The sequence below is a fragment of the Olea europaea genome, chromosome 1 (assembly GCF_002742605.1).
Source record: "Olea europaea var. sylvestris chromosome 1, O_europaea_v1, whole genome shotgun sequence".
Classification (NCBI taxonomy): Eukaryota; Viridiplantae; Streptophyta; class Magnoliopsida; order Lamiales; family Oleaceae; genus Olea; species Olea europaea.
The window spans coordinates 34,438,330-34,459,271 of NC_036237.1; the positions used below are offsets into that span (position 1 = coordinate 34,438,330).

General features: G+C 35.9%; 3 protein-coding genes across 6 annotated transcripts; 1 reads left to right on the top strand and 2 right to left on the bottom strand.

Annotated features, from left to right (window-relative positions):
* The first annotated feature begins 751 nt into the window (after positions 1 to 751).
* On the top strand, positions 752 to 6,235 carry LOC111402380 (probable myosin-binding protein 4). Of its 3 annotated transcripts, none has more exons than XM_023030647.1 (4): positions 752 to 869; positions 1,316 to 2,608; positions 3,112 to 4,561; positions 5,716 to 6,235. In XM_023030647.1, exons 2-3 carry the CDS (start codon positions 1,441 to 1,443, stop codon positions 4,539 to 4,541), a joined length of 2,598 nt encoding a protein of 865 aa, XP_022886415.1. In that variant the 5' UTR covers positions 752 to 869; positions 1,316 to 1,440; the 3' UTR covers positions 4,542 to 4,561; positions 5,716 to 6,235. The 3 variants fall into 3 exon arrangements, with proteins under 3 accessions (XP_022886415.1, XP_022886396.1, XP_022886405.1); XM_023030628.1 differs by having other exon boundaries at positions 5,826 to 6,235; XM_023030637.1 differs by lacking the exon at positions 752 to 869 and having other exon boundaries at positions 894 to 2,608; positions 5,826 to 6,235.
* A 1,307-nt stretch (positions 6,236 to 7,542) lies between these two features.
* On the bottom strand, positions 7,543 to 10,160 carry LOC111402393 (bet1-like SNARE 1-1). 2 transcript variants are annotated; one of them, XM_023030657.1, is made up of 6 exons: positions 10,073 to 10,160; positions 9,551 to 9,643; positions 8,565 to 8,712; positions 8,147 to 8,203; positions 7,997 to 8,056; positions 7,543 to 7,906 (listed from the first exon to the last, which is right to left on the bottom strand). In XM_023030657.1, exons 2-6 carry the CDS (start codon positions 9,562 to 9,564, stop codon positions 7,817 to 7,819), a joined length of 369 nt encoding a protein of 122 aa, XP_022886425.1. In that variant the 5' UTR covers positions 9,565 to 9,643; positions 10,073 to 10,160; the 3' UTR covers positions 7,543 to 7,816. The 2 variants fall into 2 exon arrangements, with proteins under 2 accessions (XP_022886425.1, XP_022886431.1); XM_023030663.1 differs by having other exon boundaries at positions 9,551 to 9,637; positions 10,073 to 10,120.
* Positions 10,161 to 18,290: 8,130 nt separating this feature from the next.
* On the bottom strand, positions 18,291 to 19,966 carry LOC111402399 (hyoscyamine 6-dioxygenase-like). Its single transcript, XM_023030677.1, has 4 exons — positions 19,637 to 19,966; positions 19,291 to 19,541; positions 18,863 to 19,181; positions 18,291 to 18,775 (listed from the first exon to the last, which is right to left on the bottom strand). Exons 1-4 carry the CDS (start codon positions 19,838 to 19,840, stop codon positions 18,524 to 18,526), a joined length of 1,026 nt encoding a protein of 341 aa, XP_022886445.1. The 5' UTR covers positions 19,841 to 19,966; the 3' UTR covers positions 18,291 to 18,523.
* Between the last annotated feature and the right edge of the window lie 976 nt (positions 19,967 to 20,942).

Here is a 20,942-nt window from a genome sequence, read left to right on the forward strand (position 1 = left end):
ACGTTTAACTTACGTTTAACTGTTTTCGATATTCATTTAGATCATTCGATATATCTATGATATTGTCCTCGAAATGAGCTTTGAGATGATATAGAAGATTTATGGATTCGACTAGCTTACAATCGTCAAAAAAAATTTAAAGTTAGATTCTTATCGAAAATTTTGAAATATTAGTTTGAAACGGCCTACTTCGACGAGTCGTAACATTTGCTACGATTGACCGTTTCGTGTACAGTTAACAACGTGAAATACTAGACCATTGTTACTTCAAAATGATATCAAGAATATAATATTTCGATTTCATTTGATATCTCATAATGAGCTCGAAAATCAAGGCAAAAACATAAGTATTTTATTGAATTGAATTTATACAATTAACACTTCCCTCCAAGCCCGTCTGTCCTTTTCTACCAATAGTTCCTTTTTTTTTTCCTTCCACCACATGACGACACGTCCCCTCATTTTGAATTTCTGCAAAAGGTCTACGAGATCGTTTCTATACGTCTAGTGCGATTGCACCAAATATCGGGTTTAAGTGCTATTTTTTTGTCATCTCTAATGTAAACATCCATCTCGAGCCATATTTTGCCTTGGCGATTGAGATGTCCAATCGTTATTTATTAAGGTGAGTTATACCTCGAGTAAGAATTCACGCGTCAATTGTACATGTATTATAGGAATGTCCGACTTTTGTTTTTACATATAATAGACAGTTGGTTTCAACGGTCAATCATTATCCACGAGTAGGGTCTCTTCGTAATTTTATGCCATTTCCATTTTTCACCCATTTTTGTGTTTAAAGATGATTTCGTTTCATGGCTGATCTGATCATCATCATCTTTTGAACCCATTTCCTGTAACAAAAACAGGTACTCGATTTCAATATTTCTATTTAGTATGTATGCATACCTGATACCAGTGCATGAATACATAATGCAATTCTTTTAATTTCATGTTTTCGTTTTGCAATGTTGTCCGGCTAATGTTTGGAATATACATTCTGGTCGATCCTCCCCTATTTCTATATTTCCGCAATTATGATGAAATAAAAGAAATTTAGGGTTTGGCTTTTTGAAATTCTTCGTCATTTTATGGGCTTCTCTTCAAAAGGCAAACTGTCGCACAAATTTGTTGAATTTAGGTTGCTTCTATACTTGTAAAGAGAAATGGGTTGTCGTTTATTTCTTCAATTATGAAACCAAATTCTTCCCCGGTTGGGTTTGCTCGAACTTCTGTTGGCTAATGCATTTCAACTATGATTTTTCTTCTACTACTTTTTTTTCTCCGTAGTTTTTATTTTTCTTAGTGTTAACAGTGTTTGCACGGATACGAGAATGTTGATTTCACGAAGAAGGGTTTACAAACTTTTGTGTTATTCATCGACCGAGAAGTATTCGATGGTTCGTTTAAGTGAATACCTCGTGTAATTTCTGAAGTAAAATGAGGAAACCTGGGGATCTCATGGCACTCTTGTCATCTGCAGCTTGTGAATGGTTCTTGATATTTTTGCTGTTTGTGGATGCAGCATTTTCATATTTACTTACAAAATTTTCTAATTATTGTGAACTGAAAACACCGTGTTTGTTATGCTCGAGGCCAGATATTGTCGTCAGGGATAAGAAACCTAGAGGGTACCAAAGTGTATTATGCAGTGACCACATAGAAGAGATTTCATATTTAGTATCTTGTTCTGTTCACAATAAACTTGCTGATGTTAATGGGATGTGTGAAGAATGTCTAGTGCCAATTGCCATGAAGAACAAATCCAATTCTGAATCGTATAGGTTATTGGTGGGTAAACTATTGGTGGATGTTGAGAGAGCTGTTCTCCAGAATTTAATCTTGAATAAGAATATTCGACTTGTTTCTTTGGGTCGAAGGACTTGTTCATGTTGTAACAAGACGTGGAAAGCAAAATCGAATGCTGAAAGATTACACGAACTAACTTCAGTTGGGTTTGGGGCATCAAAAGCTAATGTCAAGCCCCCTCTGCCTCGTGTTCCGGGTCATAGCCGATTCTGCCGTCGGGATAGCTTCAAGAGATTAAGAGATAGATTTGCGGGACAAGTAAAAAATCAGCCTGTCGGGAGCAAGAGTGTTGACTCGCTGTCTCATGTAGGGTATACAAAGTTGAATATTAAATCTGATTCTGATTCGGAGGTCCCTCTCTCTGATGATGACAATGAAGGAAAATCTGGACTTCGTGGGAGAAATGATAATATAGAGAATTATGTACCTAAAACACCAAATGAAAATTTGTTAACAGAAAAGCAGGCATATCGAGCTTCTGAAACGATAACTTCACTTCTCGATCAATCAATTCTGCATGATGTAAGTGAGCTCAAGAATAAGATATCTGTGACATCAGATGAGCTTAAGTGGGCCCATTCTCATTCAAAGCCTAATTTATCTCAAATGGCAGAGCTGATATCATCAGGTGATGGATTCCAACCACCAGCTGTTGGAGGAGTTCCTTTTGATGCATCAGTAGAGACTAGTAAATGCAATGCTTCTCTCTCTGATATGCCTACCTGCTCCATACTATCTGAGCTTCTTTCATTGAACAATGTTCCTTCCTCAACCCATATTGAAACAAAACAACCAAACAGTAAGCTCCAGTCCCTCCCCTGATCGTTCCTCCCTTATGTGCTTATTGATATCGCCTGTGTGCCAATAGAGAGTTAAATACACTGCTAGTTACTAAACTTCTAGAGATATTTTACATTGGTCACTCAACTTAAAACTTTTGTTTGAAGTTGATCACTCTGTCCATGTCCATTAACTTGACTAATGGAAAATTTGACTTCAAAGTCTAGTTATTTGCCAATTAGATTGCTACATCAGCTAGTGAAACTAACGGACATGGATGGAATGAACACATTGCAAATAATATTGAAGTTAATGACCAACTCAAACAAAATTAAATTCAGAGCTCAACTTTGAACAAAATGAAGTTAAGTGATCAATTTGAAATTTTGCTCAACGTTCAGTAATCACAAATGTTTTCAACCCACCCAGAGGTTTAAGTTCATGAGTACACAATCATAAAATTCAAGCAGTTTTTATTATTGTTCATGCGATTTATTTCTTACTCGTGAAATGGGTTTACAGCGGCAGATGTTGCGGGAACCAGTGACAAAGAAAATGCATCTGCAGCTAGACATATAGCAGCTGAAATAGAAAGCTCCTCAGAGCATGTTTTCGTACCAGTGTCTAATGACAGTAATCTTACCGATGCATCATCTCCAAATAATGAAGGTACGGAGCCAATTGTTATCAGCCATTCTGCTAAAATTGAAGAAGATACTGAGTCTCTGCAACAGGTTTCTAGTTCTAACATGGGTCTAACATCAAAAACTACAAGTCTGGCAGCTCATAGTCAACTCGGTGCACTTACAAAATGTGAAGAATCTACTCCTCATGCTCTTCCGGTTTCACCCTTGCTGGAGAGACATGATTCTGGCTGCGAATCATTGGATGGAAACAGTGTAGGTGAAATTGAAGGTGAAAGTGTTGTTGATCACCTAAAACGACAGGTTGAGTGTGATAGGAGTTGTATGAGTGCTTTATATAAGGAGTTAGAGGAAGAAAGAAATTCAGCTGCCATTGCTGCAAATCAGGCAATGGCTATGATTACAAGATTGCAAGAGGAAAAGTCTGCACTTCATATGGAAGCCTTGCAATACTTAAGAATGATGGAGGAACAAGCAGAGCATGATATGGAAGCACTGGAGAAGGCTAATGAACTCCTAGCTGAAAAGGAGAAGGAAGTGCAAGATTTGGAAGCGGAGTTAGAGTTTTGCACAAGTAATTTTCGAAGCGAATCAATGGCTGAGAATCTGATTAAATTGGAGAACGAAAACTTCATAGTTGAGAACCATGCCGAGAATAGTCCTGCTGGTCCTAGTAATACAAAATCTATTAAAATTTTAGAAGGTAACAGAAAAACTGAACTTGTGAATAATTCAATATTAAACTTCGAGGATGAAAAACTATACCTTTCGGAATGTTTGAAGAAGTTGGAAGAAAAGCTTCATCAAGCTGCCTATGATGGGATATCAAATTACATGCCGAATGTTGTACACTCCGAAAAAAATACAAATGAAGTTGATGATGCAGAAAACTTATCAATGAACGGAGAGACTCAGGTAGATGAACATAATGAGAATAATGGTTTGCCGCTGCAAAAAGAAGTATCAGGATCAAATGGAAGTCCGGCACAGGACCTGCCTACTGATTTGGTCGAGGATAATCATTTTGTTTCTAAAAGTAGTGAATCTAGTGATAGTGATATTATGGATAGTGATAGATGTAAATTGTCCGTGAATAGAGGTCCAATAAACTTGGCTACATTTGAGAAAGGAATGGCAGACCTTCGTCACCGATTGGAAGCACTTGAGACCGACCGTGATTTCCTCAACCATGCTTTTAATACGCTCAGAAATGGAAAGGATGGATTGCAGTTTATTCACGAAATAGCTAATCAGCTACAAGAATTACGAAAAATTGAGTTCAAGAAGAGATGCATATCAATCCCTTGAGATCGTGCGTTTCCCAATTGGTAAACAAGCATTTACTGAACATTATTGTAGTGTGGAATTACATATGTAGTTATGCTACATGTTATTTAGATATTAAGAAACTGAATTTATGTGCTGCCCCGTGAGACTCTATGCTTATCTTATTCCCAAAATATACATATTAACTTAGCATGCAGATTCTGCTAGTCCAGTGCCAATAATTCATCATGAAATTCCCTTGAAGCAGATGTTCTTTCAATATACCCACATTGCAAGCCATTTTTAATTATTTAATTATTTTTCATTTTTATGTTTGTGTAACTTGTAAAGACCTATACTGAGTAGATTATTTTGCAGATATACCCGAACTATTTTTAGTTAAAAAAAGATGTAGACTTGACGAGGTCTTACATGATGAGAAAACATTTGCAAATTTTAAAGAGTATATAGCACCACTGGTGAGTCTATGTGGCTATACATGGTAGGCCTAATTAAATGTCCCATAATACCACATTTAAATAGACTTATCATTTAATGCCTTCGATTGCCACATAGACCAGTGTTTTATCACTAGTGGTGCTACCTAGCATTATTCAGTTTTAAAGTTCACTCTTTTTTCAGCATCCTTTTAATTTTGCAGTTCTTGAAAGATCTTTATGGCACATCATTCGACAATTATAGCTTTCCAATACAATGCATATTATGGGTCGTTTTCTCCCCTTAACTAACAAATTCTTCAAATTTTAAATCATTTGAAGAATCACATTGTCTTGATAGCTCAGATTTAACGAACTTCTTATTTGATAAATTATGATAAATTGTCTAAGAACAACAATAAATTAATTTTATTTTTTTTTTAGTTTTTTACGTGATTATGTGGATTTCCATTTTGAAAGTTTATATTTTGTGATGGTGTATATGTTGGAATATTGAAGCCTAGTATTGTTGTGCACTGCTGTTCACTTATAAAGGATTTTTAAGGGCGATTGCATTAGGGTTGCCCGCTGTTTTCTGTGAGACACAAAATGAAAGGCATGAGATCACCATTGCAATATTCATTTTCATAGTGAAAACCTGCAGAGACGGGTGGACATGTACAGTCAAATCATTGTGTTCTTTGCTTGTTATTCGTTTCTTTTATTGTTCTTGTAAAATATGGATCAGTACTTATGGATCAGTACTTAATCCGTGGCAGATTAATTGTTTACCAAAATCCATTACATGCTTTTTATCAACTTACCCTGGCGTTGAAAATCTCTCCTTTTTCCTTCTGCCATCACAAGTTTTCATTGGTAACTTCTCCAGACACATGACCAGAAGAAGAGCTGAACCAAGAACCTTGAGCAAGCTTCATAATCTGATATACAGTGTTTAAAGACAGACAATGTGACAGATGTATCTTATGAGTCTTCCTGAAGTTCGCAGATTCATGATAAAGATTTGCAGATAAGTACCCGTTTAGTTTTCTCAGATGAGGAAGGTACGCCGGAGGAATGGGTTACATATTCATCCTTCATTTTCTTGTAGAGTTTTTACCCTTCTTTCAAATGATTATGACACTAGATTGGGTTTTGTTCTCTAGTTGTTTTTGACCAAAAACTATATCATTTTTCTTGTACTCTGCTTTTGTTACAGTTCCCTATTCTGAGCTTCTAATTTGAGAGCTTTATTCAATTCTATTATGTTGCTTTAAGGTTGGTCATAGTAAGCGAGTCCTTCCCTTTGTAAATGCAGTAGGTCTACTGCAAGTTATTTTTTATTTATTTTGATTTTCTCCGTTTTTGGCCCTCTTTTATATTAACCGAAATGCGCACCTTATTAGCACTATTACAGAAAAAAATAAAAATAAAATAAAAATGTTGAGTGTAAATTAGTAACATTTTGCAAAAGTTAGGGGCAAAAAGTGTCAATAGTCAACCAATCACTTTTATTCTTCATATACATAATTTCTATTAGTTTTAGCGTCCATGCTAGCATATCAAGTTAGTTAATTAGACTGAGAATAATAGATGGAGTGACCACGGTTGCACGCAAATCAAAGTTGAGTGATTTGATTACTCAATTAAAGATAATTGACCTAATTGCACGTTCATTGAAAATTTAGTGACCAACTATGCATTTAACCCTTTTTGTTTCATTTTTACATGTTTCACCATTTTCTAGCACTTCCATACACAAACTTGACTTTTTAACCTATGAAAATTATTGACCAATGTTCTAAAAGCGTAAGACGTAACCAAATGCTGAGGTTAAGCCTCAAGTTGTAAGAGTATAGACGTTTTTATATTTCTATTATTACTTTACTATTCCAGATCAATAAATTAGAAAATAAAGCATACCTTGAAAATTAATAGAAACTTCATACATATTTTCAAATTACCAACAAAAATATAATTTTCGAAAATATAAATACCTCAAACCAATATCTTTTTTATGGACAAAAAAAAAAAAAAACTAAATTTGTGGGCTGCGTTCGGACTTCGTCAACATTTTTTGGGAATATATTTCATTTTTAAGTTTTAATAATGATTGAGTTTTTTGTTCGAATAGACTTCAAAAAAAGAAAATACCACCTGTTAAACAAAAATGTGTTCGCCTCAGCGAACATAGAATTGACCATATTCTTTCAAGCCTAAGCACTGGTCTCTGTGCCCCGTGCCTAGAATGACCTTTTAGAACACAGTTATGAACCAGATATTAAGTTCTGAAGGCTAAATATATCCTTAAATAAATGCAAAGGTTCACAAGCTATTGACCATCTTCGGTTTTTGCCTTCAGAGTAAAGTATTTAAGTTTTCAACATTTTGTTTTTGTTGCAACTTGTAGTTCCAAATGATAAGAAAAGATAAAAGAAGTATTTAAATTTCGATTTTGTTCATTATTCAACTTTTGATGGATTGAGTTCAAGAAATTTGAGAAAACAGTGGCAATTTATAAGATCACTAACTAAAATTTCAGGAACTCAAAAACTTATCTGGCATCATGGTTGGCATTTGCAAAAATTGGGAATTGAGCAGAAAGATTGAGGACTAAAATGTCCGTTTCTAAACATTGGAGACGAACATAACCTTTCCGTTTTCATATCTACCGACGAACATCCTTGGATCGATAAAAACCAAAGAAATTTCTATCCATCACATATATATTGAAGTGCATGTTGCATGGGAGTCCTATTATACAGATTACAAGGCCACAACATCTTACATTCTGATGGTGATGTTGACTATCGGAATGAAGCAGTCACGAAAAATTGTGGTTCCATAGGAAGTCACAGATTTCTCACATTTTATCATCGCTTACCGAGTGAGATAGTAGATAATGAGAAAAATAACCACAAACGATGCCACGAGTTTAAACATATTCCGGTTTGATTTGGTCTCGAATACCTACACAAAAAACATACTCATACTGAAAAATTAAGTACCCAGAGCAAAAGTAAAACTAACGGCAACAGAGTAAATTTAGATCTCGCGTACCATCTTAAATTTATCCATGGTTCCCGATAAAACTCCCCTTGAAGCATCCATGTCATTGCCCTAAAAACCAGAAGTTAGAAAAAACCAAGTGCATAACGACAATACTGTTACTTACTCAAAATAAGAGAAATATATCTCCGGTATACGCACCATCCTGTCAAGAATACTATTATGAGCCTCAACCTCCTCGTGTACATCACCTGACAACTGTTCATGCAGAGCATGCTTAAAACTTGGACAAGAAAAATCGACAGTTAAATAATTCCAATCTACCAAAAGACACACCTAATCCATTTTAATTTAAATTAAAATAAAGGCAAGAACCCACACTTGAGATAATAAAATAAAGCTATTTCATACAATTAATAGCCAACATATGTTAAAACAATAATTATAATTAATACTTTATCCAATTTTCCTGAATGCTTCATAGCTAAAAATTGCACACTTATGTATCAAGAACTTATCAAATTAGTAGCACAAACTTTGTTATTACCCGTCTACAGGGTAAGAAATTATTTTGTTTTTTCCACCAAGTAACAATCAATTCCAGCAAATACAAACTCACTCTTTTCAGCAGACTAACTCGATCTTGCAACCCATCTATTGCTCTATCATTCTCTTGTTCATCAATTTCACGAGAGGAATAAGAAGATGAAGCCCTGATACCCCCTTCCTCAATACCATCAAAAAGAGCAGTTCTAGCATTACGCTCCCTGAATTAGAAGAGGCATAGTGTAAGTCCTAGAACAGGAGGATATAAAAGAACTGGTTCCTTCAAATATTTTATAAATGAATTTGAAAAGATTAAATTGTGAATAATGAACATAAAAAACTTGGTTTCCATAAACCACCAGTAAAGATTCTAATGTATGATGCCCCTCAGATTCAAGAGCTTTAGAGTTACTGGGGTTAAAAGGTCTCGTAATTTACAGGATTTACAATGTATCCCCAACTATGACAAGTTTGTAGAATTGAGATATTCACAGCTAAGATTCTTAAAGTAAAGAGAACAATATAACCAATACTTCAAACATACAAGTTCAATTATTGAATAGTCAGGACCTTCGTTAGTGCTAAACCAACATAAACTGAATCCAACTCCACAATCCCAGAAGCCATATTAGCCTTGGGACACAAATATTTTATTTCATTTATCCAGAAAAGCAAACAAGTCGATTTTCATTCTTAAAATGATTTGTGCTCATATAGAAAAAGCGTGTATGCAAGATAATAGATACAAAAAAGTCCTCGAAATCCTGACACATTTCACTAGCATCAATCATGTAAGAAATAAATAAAATACTTGAAACTCATATGCACTAAAATAGCTATTTGATGCACTTATAATTTAATACATCTCCACATAACAAAGAAACTCTGTCAAATACAAGTCAATCAATGCTACATACAAAATTTCACAACCTTCTTAATTCAAAATGTTCAACATTATCTTGTAGAAAAAAGCAATTTGAAACAGTAATGCAACTGTAAGGTACAGTGTTTTAACAAAGAGTTAAGAATGTAAGTAGTAAGAAAATCAGAGGCAAAAACCTTCTAGAATTCATGGCCAAGGAGATCAAAATATCTGGAGATTAATTTGGAATAACAAAACCTTGTCACAGCTTACGATTCGAAATTCTGCATCTAACAAGATTATAAATGACATTAGAACTCGCATTAGCCATAAAGTATTCAAATTGTAAATCTCAAATGCTGTTTTTCATGGAGGACCATAAACTTGATATTATGGTGGAAATTACAGATCTGGAGACTCTGTCTAAAACCTCGAATTACTAGAGAGAAAAAATAATTCTGTTAAACTTAGACTCCTTCCGAATTTACAAAAATACAGCTACAAACGGTTATAACTCCAGTTATTTTCAGAAGATTCGAGACAAAGAACAAAAACAGAAATGATATTAAAAAATTACGCCCTAAAAATTCAAATCGATATATGCATTCCAAATGAATCGATCAACGGGAGCAAGAATAAATCAATCCATCATAAATAGAAGTGAGATTTTAATCGAATTAAAATCAATATGGAGAATTAATAGGAGAAAACGCAAGCACCTTGGGATAGCTTTTCCGAGAAACGAATTAGAGAAGCCTGATGCGTTTTAACTTTTAACATTTTAGCTGATTCGCGGGTTTCGGTTTGGAGGACCTATCTCTTCGTGGATTTGAACTAAAGCCCACGGTGTTTCCACAACTTATTGGGCTAGTCTCGTGGGCTTTCTTTTTCTAGATTTTATACATTTTTTAATATATATAATTTTATTTACCATGGGTAAGTCATTTTCAAACATATTTCTGCATTGCTAATAAATCTATAGTTTCATGAGAAGAGAGTACAAAGTATTGTCTACTTCGTTGTTCTCGTGATTTGTACAGCTATTGTTGGAAATTATGTTGGTGGAATGATACCGAATTTACAGGTATCGTATATGCATTTTTGATACCGAAATTGCACTTACCGTATATATAATATACCGTATATGTAGTATACTGTATATGCACAGATTGTATACCAGATTTGCACAAACTAAATTATCATAAGTTATGTAAAATACATTAATTTAATAAATCTAAACGGGAAATATGAAAATTAACAGAAATTTCAGAGAACAAGAAAATTAACGACATGCTTATAATTTCATATAAACTTTTAACCCGAGGCCTGTGTAAACACAGTGTCCTTAAAATAGATTCGCCCTCTCACCCTACTTGCTTGAGTTTTAATCCGAGCATTTGTTTTTCAGGATACAACGGTATATAGTAGAATTTGAGCACCGCAGATACTACTCTGGCGAACTGATCTAGTATCCGAACAATATCACCACAAGAACAAGACCTTACTGGACAAGGAATGCAGAAAAGAAAAAACTGTGTATGCAGGAATATAAATGAGATTTTCGAGTGTGTTAGATTGCTGGAGAATGAGCATTTTTATAGGCATACTGCCCATTAACATTGTGACCATTAGGAGTCCATTGGATTTTTTGCAGTTTCAGAAACTCAAAAGTCATTAGAGAAAACAAAAACAAATTGCAAAATGTGGGCTCTCCGAAGGGGCGAATTTTGCCTTGTTCGGTCCAACATTCATGTGCGCAGGTCGCACCCGCACCCAAGTTCAAAGTCCGAAAGCTATTTCGGTCCGAGATTTGCACCCTCCCTGCGCGCGCACGTGGAGAGAGTCTCTATGCTACACATGATTACACCATTCCAAAGTGTAGGCATATATAAAGTGGTTCATGCTTTCTTCATTTTCCTATGTGGGACAAATGTCACTTTTTCCACATAAATCATCTTCCAATGGCCAACTTTGAGCTCCAATTTCTCATTTATCCGTTACTCAATTTTGGCAAGTACATATATGGTTTCAATGCTCTCACGGAGGAGAACACAGATCAATTTTGATCTTCCAAATGGACCAACAGGTCCCACTCAAACTTATGCCAAAAGTTACCCATTTACTCATTTTTCCAACAATCTCTCACATGAATGAAAATTGGGAGAGACACAGAAACGTGACACGAGAGACTTGGTGATAAAGTTCAACGGTTGAAACCTGCATAGGATATGTAGGTATTACCCTTTGAACCTTCCCTTGTGAAAGTATATTTACTTTACTAGCTGACCAATAGACGCGTTGTCCTTGAACTGTTCCGCTCTTTGTGTAAACGATGATATACTCCACACATGATTCTTCCTAACACAATTCAGTTCTCATTATTATGTTTGTTTTGACCATAAACATACGTCAGGTTCTGTGAGAGTTTCTAAGAATTGAGCCCCACACAATTCTCTTAGAAGCGACCCCACTTCTTTCTCACATAGGTGATTTTTTATTACAAGTAACCCGCATTACTTGGCTCGATTTACGATGCATAAGAATCATTAAAGGCCTACTACTTATTCTTCATCCTTACGGGTATCACTGTTACATCATAGGAATGGACATGAGGTAACATCCCCCACGATGATTCAATCAAGTCTTTACAATTAGGTTGTCCCTTTAAACCTAGATCTTGAGATCTCCAGTCAACTAGGTTGGGTTTCCTTTTGTATTGACTTATCCGTCCTAGAGCTTAAGTCTCATTTCTCTCGATAATTTCCCAACCAACTCTCTATTTAACCTTTTGGTTAGCGAATCCGCAATGTTATCTTTTGACCTTACATAGTCGATAGTAATAACTCCAGTTGAGAGTAGTTGTCTTATGGTATTGTGTCTACGACGTATATGTCTAGACTTTCCATTGTACATGTTACTTTGTGCCCTTTCTATTGTTGATTGACTGTCACAATATATGCAAATTGCTGGCACGGGTTTTGACCATCTTAGAATATCCTCTAAGAAGTTGCGCAACCATTCGGCCTCTTCACCGCATTTATCTAGAGCTATAAACTCAAATTCCATCGTAGATCTGACTATAACCGTTTGCTTAGAGGATTTCCACGATATGGCAGCACCTCCCAATGTGAATACAAATCCACTGGTGAACGTTGAGTCTTTTATATCAGATATCCAATTAGCATCACTGTATCCTTCAATGACTGCAGGATATCTGGTATAGTGTAGTCCAAAATTACGAGTATATCTAAGGTACCTCGGTATTCTTATTATTCCTCTCCAGTGATCAGCTCCTGGATTACTTGTGTATCTACTCAGTTTACTAACTGTGTAGACTATGTTTGGTCTTGTACAACTCATCAAGTGCATCAGACTTCCAATAATTCTCGAGTATTCTACTTGAGAGATACTTTCACCTTTATTTTTAGATAGATGCTGACTTGTATCTATCGGTGTTTTAGCTATCCCGAAATCATCTTTACTAAACTTTTCTAAAATTTTGTCCACATATTGTGACTGGCTTAGAATGATTCCATCTGATATTCGTGAAATTTTTATTCCAAGTATAACATCAGCTAATCCCATATCTTTCATGTCAAATCTCGAATTTAACAGATTTTTCGTGAATTTAACTATCTTATTGTTACTATCAACAATAAGTATGTCATCAATGTAAAGACATAAAATAACATAACCATTTTCAGTGTCTTTAACATAAACACATTTTTTACACTCGTTGATTTTAAATCCACATTCCATTATGACATTGTCAAATTTTTCGTGCCACTGTTTTGGAGCTTGTTTCAAGCCATACAATGATTTCACCAATTTGCAGACTTTCTTTTCCTGTCCTGGTGATGAAAACCCCTCGAGTTGTTCTATATAGATTTCTTCATCTAAATCTCCATTCAGAAATGCAATTTTAACATCCATTTGATGTACTTCAAGATTTCGCAGAGCGGCGATCACAAGTATGATCCTAATAGATGTTATTCTTGTCACTGGAGAACATGTATCAAAGTAATCAAGGCCTTCGCGTTGTCTATAACCTTTTATTACTAACCTGGCCTTGTACTTTTTGATAGTTCCATCTGCTTTCATTTTCTTTTTGAAAATCCATTTGTAGCCTAGTGGTTTACTTTCCGGAGGAAGATCCACTAGCTCCCATGTATGATTTTGTAATATGGAATCTATTTCACTTTTAATGCTATCTTTCCATTGAGGTCCTTCCGATGAGTTCACAGCTTCTTGATAGCTTTGAGGTTCACTTTCTATCATATAGGTCAGAAAATCAAGACCATAAGATTTTTCTGTCCTTTCCCTTTTGCTACGTCTTGGTTCAACCTCAATTTCCTCTTCTAACTCTTGGTCTTGACTATTTTCAGCCATGGTCTCATATGTCCGTTTAGAAGAGCTTGCTTCTTCTTTAGACTTGTATGGGAATACATGTTCAAAGAATGGAGCGTTTCTTGATTCTATTATCGTGTTTTTGTGTATCTCTGGGATTTTAGAGTCATACACAAGAAATCGATAAGCACTACTATTATGTGCATAGCCAATGAATATGCAATCTACAGTTTTTGGGCCTATCTTTACCTTCTTTGGTGTTGGGACAGCCACTTTAGCAAGACACCCCTACATTCGTAAGTATTTATAGGAAGACTTTCTTCCTTTCCATAATTCATAAGGAGTCTTTTCCATTTTCTTCTGGGGCACCTTATTTAAAAGGTAATTTGCTGATAACACAGCTTCCCCCCCCCCCACATGTTCTGAGGTAACCCAGAACTTCCTAGCATTGTATTCATCATTTCCTTTAACGTACGATTTTTACGTTCAGCAACACCATTTTGTTGCGATGAGTAAGGTGCAGTGGTTTCATGTATGATTTCGTGTTGCACACAGAATTCAACAAACGGTGCTTCATACTCATCACCTTGATCGCTTCTCAACACCTTAACTTTCTTATTGAGTTGCGTTTCAACTTCATTCTTATAGAGAATAAATTTATCTATAGCTTCATTCTTACTTTTGAGCAAATACACATAACAGTATTTAGTGCTATCGTCGACAAAAGTAATGAAATATTTGTTGCCGCCTCTTGTTTGTACAAATTTTAAATCACATATGTCACTGTGAATTAAATCAAGTGTTTCTGTGTTTCGTTCGATTGATTTAAAGGATGACCTTGTCAATTTTGCCTCAACACAAGTTTCACACTTATGTTAGGAATCAATGTGGAATTCGGGTATACAATTCAAGTTAACTAGTCTACGTAAAGTATCATAGTTAATATGTCCTAGTCTACCATGCCATAGATTGGAAGATTCAAACAAGTAAACAGAAGAGTTTACTTTATTCATTTTTGGTTTAACAACCATTACATTCAATTTGAACATACCGTCGAAAATATAACATTTTTCGACAAACATTCCACTCTTAGACAAAATAACTTTGTATGACTCAAATACAATGCGAAAGACATGCTTATTCAAAAGCGACCCGAACACTAGGTTCTTGCGAATTTTCGGCACATACAGCACATTGTTAAGAGTCAACTCTTTTCCCGAGGTCATTTTCAGAACAACCTTTCCTTAACCCTTGATCACAGAAGCTGCTGAATTTTCCATGAACAACTTCTCTCTATTCTTAATTGCTTCGAATGTAGCGAATAACTCTTTATCAGAGCACATGTGTCTCGTAGCACCAGTGTCAATCCATCATTCTTTTAGGTTTGAACACACCATGTTCACTTCAGAAATTACGGCTGCGAGATTGATTTCAGACACATCATGTGCCATGTAGTCAACCATATTTGCTTCTTTCTTCTTCTTCTTTGGCAATCTGCACTCCGAAAACTTGTGGCTTACTTTGTCACAATTGAAGTATTTTCCTTGAAATTTCTTCTTAGAAATTCTACCTTTCGGTCCTAACTTTGTCCCTTTGCCACTGGATGGCCCAAACTTGTTTTTGTGGATCTTACTACTTTGACCATGCTCCACAACATTGGCTTTAGTCACACCAGGATTGAACTACTTCTTTTCGAAACTTTTATTGTCTTCTTCAATTCGAAGTCTAACAATTAGTTCTTCAACATTTATTTCCTTTTATTTGTGTTTCAGATAATTCTTGAAATCTTTTCACGCGGAGGGAGGGGGCAATTTTTCAATAATTGCAGCCACTTGAAAAGTTTCACTCAAACTCATCCCTTCGGCATGAATCTCATGAAGAATCACTTGGAGTTCTTGCACTTGACTGATAACTGTTTTGGAGTTCACCATCTTATAGTCTAGGAACCTGCCGACAATGAACTTTTTAGCTCCGGCATCCTCAGTTTTATATTTTCGGTCCGAAGACTCCTACAGCTCCTTAACAATTTTCATAGTACTATACACATTGTACAGCGAATCTGCTAAACTGTTCATAATATAGTTTCGACACAAGAAGTCCAAATGCTTCCACGCATCAAGTGCACTAACTGCTTGCACATCTCCTTCACCCTCATTGAGTTTTGGAGCAGTCTCAATCAAGAATCTCGCAAAATTCAAGGTGGTAAGATAAAAATATCATTTTCTGCTGCCACCTCTTGAAATTCAAGCCATTAAATTTCTCCGATTTTTCTCCATGATTAACCTGCACAGTTGGAGCCATAGTTTGACTCACAACATGACTTGGCAACTTAGTCACAGTCTGTGCCATAACAGAGCTTGACACTTGAACCACAGTAGAGCCCACAGCCTAATTTCCAGCAGGAGCACTTTGTGTCACGTCCATGTTGGTAGGTTCGATAGGCGTTTCTGAAAATGAAACAAATATTAGTTTCTAATAAACAACTTGTTCATTTCAATAAAATAAAATAAACAATTTATTTATTACCAATGTGTATAGAATATGTTTTAAATTTGTTGGGAATTATGTTGGTGGAATGATACCGAATTTACGGGTACCGTATATATATTTTAGATACCGAAATTGCACTTACCGTATATGCAATATACCGTATATGTAGCATATCGTATATGCACAGATTGTATACCGAATTTGCACAAACTTGATTTTACGCATACAATAAGATTAAATACTGAATTTTCTCATACCGATTTATAATATTAGTTAATTACACAATAAACTAAATTATCATAAACCACAATATATTAATCTAATTTAGAACTAAATTATATTAAGTTACGTAAAACACGTTAATTTAATAAATCTAAACGGGAAAACTGAAGATTAACAGAAATTTCAGAGAACAAAAAAATTAACGACATGCTTATAATTTCGTATAAACTTTTAACCTATTGTCTGTGTAAACACAGTGTCCTTAAAATAGATTCGCCCTCTCACCGTATGTGCTTGAGTTTTAATCCGAGTGTCTGTTTCCCAGGATACAACAATATATAATAGAATTTGAGTACCGCAGATACTACTCTGGCGAACTGATCTAGTATCCGAACAATATCACCACAAGAACAAGACCTTACTGGACAATGAATGCAGAAAAGAAGAAACTGTGTATGCAGGAATGTAGGTGAGATTTTCGAGTGTGTTAGATTGCTGGAGAATGAACCTTTTTATATGCATACTGCTCATTAACATTTTGACCATTGGGAGTCCATTGGAGTTACTGCTCATTAAAACTGTGACCATTGGGAGTCCATTGGAGTTACTGCTCATTAAAACTGTGACCATTGGGAGTCCATTGGAGTTACTGCTCATTAAAACTGTGACCATTGGGAGTCCATTGGAGTTACTGCTCATTAAAACTGTGACCATTGGGAGTCCATTGGAGTTACTGCTCATTAAAACTGTGACCATTGGGAGTCCATTGGAGTTTTTGCAGTTTCAGAAACTCAAAAGTCATTGGAGAAAGCAAAAACAAATTGCAAAACGTGGGCTCTCCGAAGGGACAAATTTTGCCTTGTTCGGTCCAACATTCATGTGCGCAGGTTGCGCCCGCACCCAAGTTCAAAGTTCGAAAGCTATTTCGGTCCGAGATTTGCACGAAATTTGCACCCTCCCTGCGCGCGCACGTGGAGAGAGCTTCTATGCTACACATGATTACACCATTAGAAAGCGTAGGCATATATAAAGTGGTTCATGCTTTCTTCATTTTCCTATGTGGGACAAATGACACTTTTCCCACATAAACCATCTTCCAATGGCTAACTTTGAGCCCCAATTTCTCATTCATCCGTTACTCAATTTTGGCAAGTAAATATATGGTTTCGATGCTCTCACGGAGAAAAACATAGATCAACTTTGATCTTCCAAATCGAACTAACGGGTCCCATTCAAACTTATGCCAAAAGTGACCCATTTACTTATTTTTCCAACAGCTATTACCAAATGAAATTACTATTTTGCACTTGGACCGTGCTACACGTTCATAATCATTTACACAATCGTTTACACCCTCATTCACATCATCAAGGTGGAAACCACGGCTCGACATTATTAAATACACGCGGGGCCCGCGTGTTTGTGAGGGGGGGGGACACGCTTCGGTAACCCCCCCCCCCTTCGGTACATATGGTTTTATTCTTTGCACTTAGTTCTTGACACTCGATTGTAAATAAACCATGAACTCCTTAAGAGGAAAAAATTGTTTTAAAGACATAAATTTTCACCTCGATAAAATACCAGATAGTTAGGGTTGGATATAATTTTTAGTCACTTGGTGCAATTCATCACTCCCTTGTGGCGCAAGCTACTAGGTTTGCTATGACAAATCTGTGTTACAATTCATGTAATAAGATTTGACTAATTTTACATCGACTGTCAACCTTCAAAAACGTTCATTCTTTACCAGGGCTTGAGGCCAACTATGAAAAACATTGGTGGTGTTTTCTCAGTACAAACATTCAACAAATCAAAGTCAATCCTATATGCATATTCATCAAGCTATGTTCTACCTCCTAGAGGAACTAAACCCTTGAATAGTCGAATTCACTAAAATTTATCTTAAACGCAGTTTTATTTAACACAAGTTACACTACTTTCAGAAATTTCGAACAACCGAAAATCACAATCTGCAAGGTGATCGAACATGGTCACGACGACCCCTGCGATAAAATTCACGACAATTTTACATCTTACGGACAAATTTTTATTACAAATGTGGATAAAGCAACCGCAGCAAAGTTCTTGATGCTTATTTCTTTTCAATAGGTTTATTCAGGCTTGTTCTTGAAAAACTCGAGGGCAACTTCACCATCACAGTTTTTCCCAGTGAAAGTACTGAAGAATTCTTTGTATGTGAAAGCTTTATAATTGGGAGCATGGTCTGCGTCTAACAAACTTTTGGCTGGTTCAATCAGGATGTCATGAGATGGAATAAAAAATGAGCAGATCGTGGTCCTAGCCTCGTCTGAATGTGTTACCACTCGATGTAATGGACTACTGAATTTTCCGTTACTGATTACCTGAAAAAAAATAAAAAAATAAAAAATAGAAGAAGAGTTCTATTAGGCCAATTTGAAATCACTTTAATTCGAAAAGTTATCGTCTACCTTCAACTGGAGTCCCGGGATGACGAGAAAGGCATTAGGCAGAGGCTCAACACCCATCCATTTGCCCTCCAAGAAAACCTGAAGTCCTGGAACTGAACATTGTTGAATCATACTAATGAGATTAGGATCAGAATGTTCTGGCATTCCCAATGTCAAACATGGATCAGGACATGGAATATGATGATTAACAGACAGCAACTGAATTTTACTTAGATCACCCTCGAAATACCCCTGTTCGATTCCAAGCCCTTCAGAAATCAGATTCAAAATCCTCAACAGAAACTTCCTCAGTTCAACACTATACGAACCGACAACTTCTCTGAAAAGATCAAGCGAAAATCTCGTCAGTTACCTACGAAACCAGACTTATTTTTTTCTTTGGTTCAGAATTCATGAAAAATTAAAAAAACAAAGATCAAGTATTATACCGGTATCTGGCTGGCCTTTCTGGCCAATCTTGAACGTGATCTTCGACAGGATGGCATCGGTGAGTGAAATTATCCCTCCAGTAATGAAATTCTTCTGCATCATAGTTCAATGTGCTCGAGTAAATTCTGCAACTTTTATTGATGTCATTCGAGTAAAAACTCGCCTTGTACTCAGCTGGCATCCCGAAGAACTCCTTGAATACGCTCATCGTGTCTTCCGTTAAACTTTCAGAAACTCCATGGTTGATCACCTGCATTAACAGCACAGCACACCTCTTTCTGTTAAAATATTGCGTTAACACAGTAACAATTCGGAATCCTATAGGTATAACTAGAAAGCATGAACCTGAAAGAATCCGAATTTTTGGCTTGCATTTAAAATCTGCTGAATTGTCTCGACTCTGTCAGGGCCTTCAGCCTTTTCGAGGTCGATTACAGGAACATTTTTGCAGACGGGAAATGCATTCTCCCCAGGCCTTCTGTCTGGTGGGAATACATAACTTTTTGGCAAAGATTGAACATCAGTCCAATTTGACATAAGAAGTTCCATCCTTTGATTTTAATCTTCAAAATATATGCAGGTGTTTGATGTAGCAGATGAAGAGGTTTTATACTAGGTTTCTATCATTCAATGGACAAGGAAATTCAAGGGAGAAAATGGGTGATGAAATTCACAATTATGGTCCACTGCCAAGTAATACACAGTATTTTCTTGATGTTGAATACTAAATTTAAATAAACAAACGTTTCCTGTTAAGTTTTAAGATGAGACGATGCAAATATGATATCAGAGTAGATCAAGTCTCGTTGCCACCTTTTTATGAAACTCACACACGTGACAGGCCTCGATGAAAATATGAATTTGCCATACACATGAGTTGCCGTGTTAAAAAGAGTAAACTGTAAGTATTATGCCCTAGGTCCAATCAACTTTGGACATAAATACTTTTATATGTAATTAATGCAATTAAATGGCAGATCTATTATTTAATTAATAGACAATTAAATAAATAATAGAGCCCGTAGATTCAAATATTTGTAATTTGTTAATCACAATGAGTTGTGATTGTGAGATACAAATTACATCTGATTGAATCTTAAATCATCCGTGGTCGTAAGTAATAACGAGATACGGATATCGTTATTATGGATAGACCATCACGTGTGGCATTTCTTACTTGTGAAGTAAGTAGCTGATCTCACAAGTTAAAGTGTGGTGACACTTAAATGAACACGTGGATGTTTTGTTATAGAATAAAACATTGGAGACCCGTCGAGAGATTCCACATGGATAACTATCTGAGTGTCGGTGGTTAATCTCTAACATTCGGTAGTGAAATTGGTCTTTGACTTGAGGTCGTCATGGTACCTTATATGAGGACAGTCATACTTTGGCGGTGTTGGATGTTGCTCTGAAAAGGGCCGCTAATACGATATCGTTCGGGTACGTCAAGAATCGTATGAAGGTTGTGATTGATCAATAAAAGATTCGTCACTCTTAGATAGTAGGAGATTATGATCTGCGTTTCATTCAATTAAGTCAATGATGAAATCCTTGGCCAAGGTGTACTCATAAGTCGAAAAGGAGTTTTCGATTTATATTGACTTAATAGTGGAGTGAAAGATATGATCGATGATCGAGATTGACACAA

Coding starts and splice junctions, on each gene's coding strand:
- LOC111402380 (XM_023030647.1), top strand. CDS start 1,441: ATGAGGAAACCTGGGGATCTCATGGCACTCTTGTCATCTGCAGCTTGT. Junction 2,609..3,111: donor TGAAACAAAACAACCAAACA/GTAAGCTCCAGT, acceptor ATGGGTTTACAG/CGGCAGATGTTGCGGGAACC.
- LOC111402393 (XM_023030657.1), bottom strand. Junction 8,204..8,564: donor GAGTTAGTCTGCTGAAAAGA/GTGAGTTTGTAT, acceptor CTGCATGAACAG/TTGTCAGGTGATGTACACGA. Junction 8,057..8,146: donor ATAGTATTCTTGACAGGATG/GTGCGTATACCG, acceptor TCTGGTTTTTAG/GGCAATGACATGGATGCTTC.
- LOC111402399 (XM_023030677.1), bottom strand. CDS start 19,840: ATGGAACTTCTTATGTCAAATTGGACTGATGTTCAATCTTTGCCAAAA. Junction 19,542..19,636: donor AAAAATTCGGATTCTTTCAG/GTTCATGCTTTC, acceptor CTGTTAATGCAG/GTGATCAACCATGGAGTTTC. Junction 19,182..19,290: donor GAAAGGCCAGCCAGATACCG/GTATAATACTTG, acceptor TGATCTTTTCAG/AGAAGTTGTCGGTTCGTATA.